This window comes from Saccopteryx bilineata, chromosome 1, assembly GCF_036850765.1.
Source record: "Saccopteryx bilineata isolate mSacBil1 chromosome 1, mSacBil1_pri_phased_curated, whole genome shotgun sequence".
Lineage (NCBI taxonomy): Eukaryota > Metazoa > Chordata > Mammalia > Chiroptera > Emballonuridae > Saccopteryx > Saccopteryx bilineata.
The window spans coordinates 128,900,641-128,911,246 of record NC_089490.1 but is presented as its reverse complement, the minus strand read 5'-3'; the positions used below and the strand labels follow the sequence as shown (position 1 = coordinate 128,911,246).

At 50.6% G+C, this 10,606-nt stretch overlaps 1 protein-coding gene across 2 annotated transcripts; it reads left to right on the top strand.

Annotated features, from left to right (window-relative positions):
• Positions 1-2,519: 2,519 nt before the first annotated feature.
• On the top strand, positions 2,520-10,539 carry KRT78 (keratin 78). Of its 2 annotated transcripts, none has more exons than XM_066265823.1 (9): positions 2,520-3,043; positions 3,638-3,852; positions 4,889-4,949; positions 5,402-5,497; positions 6,326-6,502; positions 6,848-6,973; positions 9,514-9,734; positions 10,026-10,060; positions 10,143-10,539. In XM_066265823.1, exons 1-9 carry the CDS (start codon positions 2,684-2,686, stop codon positions 10,391-10,393), a joined length of 1,542 nt encoding a protein of 513 aa, XP_066121920.1. In that variant the 5' UTR covers positions 2,520-2,683; the 3' UTR covers positions 10,394-10,539. The 2 variants fall into 2 exon arrangements, with proteins under 2 accessions (XP_066121920.1, XP_066121931.1); XM_066265834.1 differs by having other exon boundaries at positions 2,533-3,043; positions 6,338-6,502.
• The last annotated feature ends 67 nt before the right edge of the window (positions 10,540-10,606 follow it).

Sequence of the window (10,606 nt, the reverse complement as noted above, 5' to 3'; positions counted from 1 at the left end):
ACTGAATTTTTGTTTGTTCTTGTTTTGAGTTGCATTATCATAGGCCCCAGTGTCCTAGCTTGAGGGTGCACCAGGCTCTAGGAAAGGTAGGGGCCGAGAGAAATAACTCTCTAGCCATGTAAAGAAGAAATTTTAGAAATTTCTAAAAATCAGAGCTTCCCAATATTGCTCGTCAGCAGTGGAGGCGCCTCAGTGGGGGTGGCTGGATACCTCCTTCCAGGGGGCCTGCGGGGGGGGACGAGGAGGGGAGGCTCACTCAATACCATATGCACCTGGGGCTCCTCCGCTCAGCAGATTCTCAGGGAAGAGACAGTATCTATCCTCTGGGGCAGTGATTTTCAACCTTTTTTGAGCCGCGGCACATTTTTTACATTTACAAAATCCTGGGGCACACCACCTACCAAAATGACACAAAATGACACTCTAACTGTTTGAATTTATTTAAAGTTTAAATAAATTACATTTATTAAAAAAAGTTAAATAAAAAAGGATAACCCCCTCATATATACAGTCCCATGTAACATCCCTCATATATACAGTCCCACGTAACATCCCCTTATAAATACAGTCCCACATAACATCCCCTCATATACAGTCCCATGTAACATCCCCTTATAAATACAGTCCCATGTAACATCCCCTCATATATACAGTCCCATGTAACCTCATATATACAGTCCCACGTAACATCCCCTTATAAATACAGTCCCACATAACATCCCCTCATATACAGTCCCACGTAACATCCCCTTATAAATACAGTCCCATGTAACCTCATATATACAGTCCCATGTAACCCCTCATATATACAGTTCCATGTAACCTCATATATACAGTCCCATGTAACCCCTCATATATACAGTCCCATGTAACCTCATATATACAGTCCCATGTAACCCCTCATATATACAGTCCCATGTATCCCCTCATATATACAGTCCCACTAATAGATACTGGAGCTTTCATCAAGGTTGTGGGTTCAAATCAATTTGGCAAATACTCTCTCTATATAGAGACTGGACAAAATCAATTTTAGAAAATGTTGGGTACTTGTGTAACATCATAAGTCCTCAGAGCATCTCTACTGTCAGATTGAGAAGTTTGCTTTCTAGGTAAGGATTCTGATAAATATAAGAGATCTCCCTGAGGTTGTGGGTTCAAATCCCATGGTCAGCTGGGTGCAGGGGCCTTGGTTCTGTCTGTTTTGATGGTGTATATAGAGATTTGAGCTCTTTAAGAAGATGACCCTTCAGGAGGCCATATGCAATATAGATAACATTGTGATGCATTGTATATCACCCTCTGCGGGGGCCTCTTTTAAAAAGAAAAAGGTCAAATATCTATATAAACCATCAGAATAGACATAAGCAGCTGAGGCTGAGGCCTCATCTAGTGGTGGCAACATTTTCCTGACCAGGATTAGAAATCGGGACCATGGGGAGGAGTAGCAGCTTCAACTACTCGCTGTGGCCACACAATGACAAGTGCATGGCAGTCTGAGCGGGACCTTCCTGGGTATGGATGAGAGGCGGCCTACTATTGGTTCATCACTAGTGGTCAGGATGAATCCTAGAAAGTGATTGGTCAGTGAGCATTCCCTGTGCCTCCACTCTTCCTGTCACTGATAGCTGGAGGGATTGTGAGGGGAATGTTTATGTTCGGATGGAGGCGGATGGCGGCGGGCCGAATAAATAGCCACTGCGGACCGTATCCGGCATGCGGGCTGTAGTTTGGGGACCCATGTTTAATTCCCCCATGCCGTGGCACACTGGTTGAAAAACACTGTTCTGGGGAACCCAAAAGCTCCGGTTTCTGCTCCAGTTCCCCAAGGGAGTATGTTTCTAAATGCACATTTTATTTTATAGCCTAGGTGCCGCTGGTTTGTAACCTGACAATGCAGTGCTTGACTTGGGTGGATGGGCCTGGCACTGGGTGTTTATGGAAGGGACATAGGCTGGGCTGGGAAATACTCTATTGGCCATAACCCTGGATGAAGATGCCTGGTTTTAGTAGGAGTGGTGTCTCATAAATGACTGCTGGGTTGGGCAAGAGGAGGGACTTGGCCATCCTGTTTTTCTGTTTCATTTTCAAATTCTGGAGTCTCTTTTAGCCAGCCCTGACAGTAACACCTGTAATCACCTCCTGGCTTCTCAGTACTGCAAAGTGCCTTCTTCTCCAACTCCTGTAGGTAGATTTTTCCTTGAGAAGCTTCATTCACCTCTGTTTAGCATCTCCAAGGCACTCAGAGGCTCTGTCTTAACTCCCTGTATCCTCTTTCCCCTTAAATGTGCCTTCATTCTTCTCCATCTGCTCTTCCAGGAAGCCTTCCTTGAATGACACTTAGTGATGTTGTTCAGGGCCATCGCTTTCCATCCCCAGCACTGAAGTCCAGGCCTCTGGCTACTCCTTTGTCTTGGGGACATACCCAGCTCTCACATGGCCTGGGAGCTCTGAGGGCAGGGTCTGGGTCTCCTTCTCCCTTGAACTCTGCACGTGCTGGGCACTTATTCTCCAGGTGTGTCAGCTGGAGCCAGTGACAGACACAGTCAGGCCAAGAACATCTTGCTCTCCAAGGCCCAGCCCAGGCACAGGAGGGGATAAAAGTCTTGTGCCGGAGCCCCAGGGCAGGAACTCACACACCCTGGTTCTCCTGTGTCTGCAGTTTGTGGCTGTGATCTCTGCCATGTCTCTCTCACCTGGCCGGGCCCAGAGGGGCTTCAGTGTTTGCTCAGCCTCTTCTGCTAGTTCCAGGGGCCAAGGAAGGGGGCGCTTCAGTAGCAGGAGCTGCAATTCATTCGGGAGATGTCGAGGAGGCTCTCGTAGAATGGCCTGGGGGTCAGAGGGAAGGCTAAGAGTGAGGTTTGGAAGTGGTGGGCCTGGGCTTTCCTTGTGCCCTCCAGGGGGCATCCAGGAAATTACCATCAACCAGGATCTGCTGATGCCATTGAAGATTGAAATTGACCCCCAGTTCCAGGTGGTGAGGACTCAGGAGACCCAAGAGATCAGAACCCTCAACAACCAGTTTGCTTCTTTCATTGACAAGGTGAGGGTCCACTCAGCGAAGCCCCTGTCTCAGTGCATCCTCTTGGAGGAGCTGTTCTTTTTTTTTCTTTTTTTTTTAAATAAACAGAAGTTTATTAGCAGGCATACCTCATGTACACATGGGAAATAACCAGGGAAAAAATGAGTAGCTCCCCATGGTGGCTTAGAACTTAGGCCTTTTTCTTTCTTTCTTTCTTTCTTTTCTTTTTTTTTTTAATTTATTGGGATGATATGATTCACTAGATGGACTTGGAAATAGGAAGTCTGGTCAACTACTTTTCTAACTCACTCTGCAGCAAAGAAGTCCCTCTTTAGTCTGAGTGGAGTCTCTTGGTTATGCCAAGGCCCTGTGGTTCCATGGTTGGGCTCGGCAGCAGGGAACTGCCAGCCATCAGCAGGGGGACCCTTCCCAGTTGGTCCTTCTGATCATTTTGACGTGCTCAGAGTCTTTTGGAAGGGCACGAGGCTGTCCCTGCCCAGGCTGGGTTGGAAGGCAGAAGGTGGGCTGATGAGAGTGTCTCTGAGGCTTCCCTTTCCAGAGGCTACACCCAGGGAGTCCCGCAGGGGCCTCAGGGACGCTCTGCTTCTGCTGCAGGTGCAGTTCCTAGAGCAGCAGAACAAGGTCCTAGAAACCAAGTGGCACTTGCTGCAGCAGCTGGGGGTGAGTGACAGCCCTCGGGACCTGGAGTCTCTCTTCGAGGACTACCTGGCCCAGCTCAGGAAGCAGCTCGAGGGACTCCAGACACAACAGGGGGCTCTGGATGCTGAGCTGAAGTCCTGCCGTGACCAGGAGGAGGAGTATAAGGTCAAGTAGGTAGACCAGAGTTCCCCATGGGGCCTGGGTGGGGTCCAGGAGGGTCGGATTGAGGCAAGTCAGCTGAGATTCTTCCCTTCACCCACAACACGAATGGGCTTCCCTCTAGTCCCTCTGCATCTCATTCCGTCTGAGTCTCAGGGTGCCCCACCTGCTACAGGTAAGGAGGCCCCACTGCCTTTATGCCTAGCTTCTGGAGAGCCAGCGAAGCCCCAGCTCCCAGGCCCATGTTTCTGGTCAGCGCTGGGAGGGGCTTATTTAAACAATGCTTCAGTGGGTTTTTCTCGAGAAATTCCTGTTGAACAAGCTTTGAGCTAATATGACTCAGATGTTCTCTGGTCTCAGGGGTGAAAGGAAATTTATTTCGTGGGACCATCCCCAGGCCCATGATGTGATTCAAAGCTGGGCTGTGGTTCTGGGTTCTCCACCTAAGTCACCTGTTGGTGTGGAGAAAGCCTTGGCCTAACAGGAGCTTGGGTTCAGTGACTGTGAGCAAAGGGTACCTGTGTGGCCTTAAGCAAGGCATTTTACCTCACCCAGCCTCAGTGTCTATATCTGAAAACTGGGAAGATTTGTCATCCACCCTCCTGACCTCCCAGGTCTGGTGGGAGGATGAGTTGTGAGGTGCAGTGGCCTGAAGGAGCCCAGGATTGGAACCAGGAAGCCCCCCGTTTTTAGTCTGCTTGGCCACCCAATCATCAACTCGGGTGTAATCTTTTTGATAAGATTCAACTGCCTGCTTCAGGTGATGGTTGTGAATCATAAGTGAGAAAAGTGTTTGAATGTGTTTTGTAAATATGAAGCAAAGTGGCCTTATGTCATTAAGGGAACATGGGCTGAAAGAGTAGAGAGGGACAGAGCTAAGATGTGACAAAACTTCCTGATTGGACAGGCAGAGACACAGGCTGGTTGTGTGTCCTGCTTTGGAGTGTCTGAAGGTAAGAGCAGCCTTTTCAGGGAGGTCGTGCTTGGAGGAAGGACGTTGACTCTGATGTCAACACCGCAGACAGTGTCTCCGTTTTTACTTGGCAGGTATGAGCAGGAGGCTCACACACGGGCCACGGTCGAGAATGACTTTGTAGTTCTCAAAAAGGTAAGGGTGGAGGTCAGTTGCTTCACTCAGATCCTGAGCATCCACAGTGCACAGAGCCCAGTCCTGGGCTGGGAGAGCAAGGGGTAGGAGATCGCATGCTGCTTTCAGGGGTCCCCCAGGGAAATGTGACATCTACCTTGACACAGGAACCCAGGAGAAGATTTGACTGAGGACCATGTGATGAGTTTTGGGTGTCACTGTGGAAGAAGGTGGGGAGGAAGTAGAAGAAGCAGAATTGGTTGGGATTAATCAGGGAAGGCTTCCTGAAGGCATTGTGGGTCAATGTTAGACAGAAGAGAGAACAGGCAGGATGAAGCTAGAGGAGGAAGAAGCGAGTCTCTGAGGATGGCCATGGGTGGGTGTTGGGCAGTGTGTGAACAGAACTCCTGAGCCAGACTGGGGACCACAGAGAGGAAGTAGGGAATCCATGGTTTCTGTCTCCTTGTCTCCAGGATGTGGATGGGGTTTTCCTGAGCAAGATGAAGTTGGAAGGCAAGCTGGAGGCTCTGAGAGAGCACATCTGCTTCTTGAATCATCTGTATAAAGAAGTGAGAATCTGCCAAGGGCAGAAGTGTCTCCAAGAGCAGGTGGTGGTGAGGGTGGGCAGGTTCCCTGTGGCTACAGTGGGGATGGCCAGGAGATGAAGTCTGGTTAGGGTGACTTAGATTCTGGTTGTTAAGTCATTTGACAAACAATTACTATGAATTTACTGTGTGGATTGCTAGGTTCTGAGGACACACCAGTGAATAGCCCAATAACAACCACAAAGCTTGCTTTCTATTGGGAGATGAACAATAAATGAGAGACTTAGTCAATAAGTAAATTATATAGTATGTTAGAAGGTGATAAATGCTATGAAAAAAGGAAAATTAGAACAGAGAAAGGAGGATTAGAAATGGAGGGGGCACAGCAGATGGCAATTTCAAACAGGGTGGTCAGGGTGGCCTTATTTAAAAGATAAAATTTGAGCAAAGATTTGAAGGAGGTGAAGGTTAGTCAGGTAGGCTGGAATTGAGGGTCCCCGGCGAGAGAGTGGCCACAGTTCTGTGTGCTGGTGGCTGAGGAAGTGCAAGGAGCAAGGAGGGTGTGTGGTTTGAGCAGCAGGAGCGAGAGGGAGGGAAGGCGATAAGGGGTCGGAAGAGTGATGGAGAGCAGGGGACCTTGCATTTTCCTTTAAATTCCAAGCTGCAAGCGTCATTGGAGAGTGCTTCCTACAGCCTTCATTGCAGATGAGGAGACCGCCTCCTAGAAGGCAGGGAGTGCTCAATGCCACCCAGAGGGAGTGAGGGCTGCCCCCTGATGGAGTGCAGGCAGCGAAGCGGGACTCCTACCCGCCTGCCTTGGGCTCCAAGGGAGTTGGGTGGACACCGAGTCAGTCTTCTCCACAGGAGCTGGGCCAGCTCCAGACCCAGGCGAGTGACATGTCTGTGGTGCTGTCCATGGATAACAACCGCTGCCTGGACTTCAGTGACATCGTTGCTGAGGTCCGTGCCCAGTATGAGGAGATCACCCGGAGCAGCAAAGTGGAGGCTGAGATGCTGTACCAGACCAAGGTGCCAGGGTCAGGGGGAAGCGCCTTGCTGGAAAAGGCTGGGCCTTCACGCCCACACTCCAAGGTGGTGGTTCACCTCAGTTCCATTGGGCAGTTCTGATGACCTTCCTGAAGCTCCAGCTGGGTGGGCACTACCATTTCCCTGCTCCAGGAGGGAGGGAGGTAACGCAGGAAAACCGTGGAGGCGAGCCTGGACTTCTGCAAGCACATCCCACCACATCCTGGTCTCAGTGTGTAACCTACATTCCAAATGAGGATGTGAAGAGGAAAAGAATGGGGGACATGGGTCTTGGCATTAAATGTGAGGGTCCTCTCAACTAACGGTGTCACTTCTGTCCCCCCTCAGTACCAGGAGCTTCAAGCGTCTGTCCAGCTCCATGCGGACAGCGTGAAGGAAACCAAAGCCCAGATGTCTCAGCTGCAGCAGGCAATTGGGAGGCTGCAGAGTCAGACTGAGGCCCTTAAGAAGCAGGTGAGGGTCCCAGAACTCCCCAAGCCCTGCCTCTTAATGCCTTGGTGCCAGGGTCACTGCTGGGTTTGTGTGAACCTTGATAACTGGCTGGACTTTGGATAATTTGGGGTAGAGAGAACCTCAAGCCCCATTTAAGAGGACTTTGGGCTTCGTCCTGTGAGTTCTAGGTGCAAGGGCTCCTTAGCGAACAACTCGGTGGGGGGGGGGGGCTCTGCTCATGCTGCATTCCATGTCAGCTCTACACTTCGCTTTTGGCTCCTTGGAGAGAGGGTTAATTTGCCTCTTTTATAATTTCTTCTTTTGACTTTGATTCCTCAAGCCCAGCAGGAACTCTAAGACCACATACTGAATGTCCTGGTTCCCTGTTGGGGAGGATAAAGGCCAGGACCACAGGGAGCAGGTGACTTGGGCAGTAGAGTGGGGGGGCTGAGCCCTCCTTAGGAGGTGAAGCTGCAGGTGGCCTTGTGTGAGGATGAGTGGGAACGGCGGAGGGAGAGGATGGCAAGGGCAGGGAGGTGGTTTCCTGCCCCTCCTGGAGACTTCAATTCTAGATGTGAAGGCCTTCCAGTTCTTAAGTGTTCAAGTGTCTTTGTACTCATTTCCCCCATATCTGAAGAATCCGTTTTGGGGTCAACAGAGCATTGAGAGCTGAGACCAGAGTCCGGTGGTTTCCTCAAGCACTTTACCTTGACTCGCAAGTCACACATGACCCAGCCACTGCCAGCAGGACCCTCCTGGGAAAGTTCTTAACCACAAACCGTCCAAAGCCCAGACTCAGATTCCAACCATACTTACATGCCCTTCTATGGAGTGTGATGCAGGACCTGTTAATTATTTGCCACTGTGTTTTGCCTATAAGTTTGACTCCTTGCTTTGGAATTCCCTGGGTTGTCTGTTAAGATAGATTCCTGGGCCTCCTGCCAGAACGAGGAAATCAGGATCTCTAAAGGTGGAGCCCAGAAACCTGCTTTCTAAACTAAATTCACCAGGTGATGTGAGTATGTGGAGTCTCAAAGCCCAGCTGTCAGAGTTTAGGAGCTGCACATCCTCATGTCTGGAAGCCACAGCTTCTCCCCAAAGGCTTCCTGTGAGAACCCCTCTTTGGGGATATGATGCCCCGTCACTCCTCCTCATGCGCGAGCCTGGTGGACTGGCACCAGCTGTCATGGATCAGGTGGGGTCCCAACTCCGCCACTGCCCTCCTTTCTGAGCTTCAGTTCCCTCGTGTGCAGAGAGGAGAGGATGTTCCCCATCTGCAGGGTGCTCACGTGGGAGCAGAGTAAGGAGAACCCTTAGGGAATTCCTTTCTTCCTGAACCAAATGTGAGGGTCAACCAGCTGGATGGATGGGGACCTTGTCGTTCATCTATGAGTTTTCTGTGGGATTGGATAGGTAATTACAGAGAGTGTATTTTTCAAACCAAAAATGGTTTGAGGCACATGGTTTGATAGACTCTGAAAATGGGCGGTTCTAAAAAATATCAAAGACCATGGTGGTCCTCAGGATGAGCCTCGCAGATAATGAACTGAAAAGGACAGGAAGAGCTTTAAGTGACTCTGGTGAAACGCTGAGGTTGGTGTCGGGGTGGGGAGAAATAGCAGCAGTTACTTGAGTTAGCAAAGGGATGGATTGGTTTCTTAGGCTGCTGTTACAATGTGCCACCAACTTGGTGGCTGAACCAACAAAAATTTATTATTTCTCCCCTCTCGCAGCCAAGGCTCCATTGGAGCAAAGATGGCCCGAGCACTGGGGATGGCTCCTTGGCCTCTGCCCCAGGCGCTAGAGTGGCTCTGGTCGCGGCAAAGCGATGCCCCGGAGGGGCAGAGCATCGCCCCCTGGTGGGCAGAGCGTCGCCCCTGGTGGGCGTGCAGGGTGGATCCCGGTCGGGCGCATGCGGGAGTCTGTCTGACTGTCTCTCCCCGTTTCCAGCTTCAGAAAAATACAAAAAAAAAAAAAAAGTTAAAAAAATAAAAGTTAAAAAAAAATTTATTATTTCAGTCTGGAGGCTAGATGTCTGAAATCAGGAGTTAGCAGGGCTGTACTTCTTCCAAAAGAGCTAGCAGGGAATCCTTCCCAGCCTCTTCCTGGCTTCTGTGGCTCTAATAATTCCTTGGCATTCCTTGTTTTGTGGCTGCATCTCCCCAGTCTCACCCTCTGTCTTTAGTGGTATCTTTTCTCTGTGTCTGTCTCTGTGTCCTCTCATCTTTTTCTAGGGACACTGCTCATTAGGTTTAGGGCTCACCTTAAATATAATATGATATCATCTTGCAATCTTTAGCTAACTATATCTGCAAAGAAAACCCTATTTTCAAATAAGAGCATATTCTGAAGTTTTAGTTAGACATGAAATTCTTGGGGACATTACTCAATCCATTATGGGATTTAAGGAAGTATGAGAGCTGACAGGAGTGGCCAAGGATAATTTTAAGCTCATGCAATTATGACACATCCCAGCCTTCAAGTTTTATCCAAACTAGGGGGTTTGGGAGACTATGTGGTGCTTATAGGCACTTTCTCCCTAATTTTTATACCCTTCCAAGAATGCCAACTTGGAGGCCACACTCGCAGACACTGAACAGCATGGGAAGCTGGCTCTCAAGAATGCGCAGACCAAGCTGGCCGAGCTGGAGGCATCTCTGAGGACTGCCAAGCAGGATATGGCCCGGATGCTGCGCGAGTACCAGGAGCTGATGGGCACCAAGCTGGCCCTGGACGTGGAGATCGCCACCTACCGCAGGCTGCTGGAGGGCGAGGAGAGCTGGTGAGGCCAGTCAGAGGACCCGGGAAATGCGTCTATTGCGGGGTGGGGGAGGGGAGCGGGCGGAAGGTGGGGATGGGGGTGGAGAACAGAATGCTTTCCTTGCTGAGGGAATTCTGAGAGGTTTCCTGACATTCTAAGCCACTGAGGGCAGCTCATTCTGCCGGGAGGGGTTTTCAACTGTGGACTATGGATTCTATCCGGTGAGATGATAGGTGAGCTGCTCCAAGAGGCAGCCTGGATGCATTCCTGCAGCCTTTCTCAGAAGTGCCCCCTCTTGTCCTTTCTCCCCAGGATGTCTGGAGGATGCACCAGCCAGGTCACTGCCTGTGAGTATCAGGGGACTTTGGGAGAAGGGTCCTTGCAGGGGAGCCAAGGACCTGGCTCTGACCCTCGTGCATTTCTTGGCAGCCATGGGGGGAGGCAGCACCATCCTGTGTGGAGGAGCTGGTGATAGCACTTGTGGACTCACAGACGGGAAAGGCACATTTGGGCCCAGCTGCTCCAGCATTGTGACTGGAGGCTTCAACGTCATCCTGGGCTCTGAGCAGGGCCCAGTTATGGGTTCCTGCTCTGTGTCCGGCTCTGGCGCTGGCTCCAGCTGCCGCACCATCCTGAAGAGAACGGTTGAGTCAAGTCTCAAGACGTCCATCACATACTGAATGTGTGGCAGCCACTGTTCCCCTCCTTCCTGGACGTTCTCGGCCCTGCCCCCCCTATCATTCCCCACCCCTCCCTGCATGGCCAGTTCTGTCCTCTGCCCATAGAGCATGCTGCAAAATTAATAAAGTCAGGCCTGTCTGCTGTTCTGAGTGCTGCACAGTGATTTGTCCACCTTGTTTCCTGCACCAAGCCAGGTTGCACAGTGGCCCGTT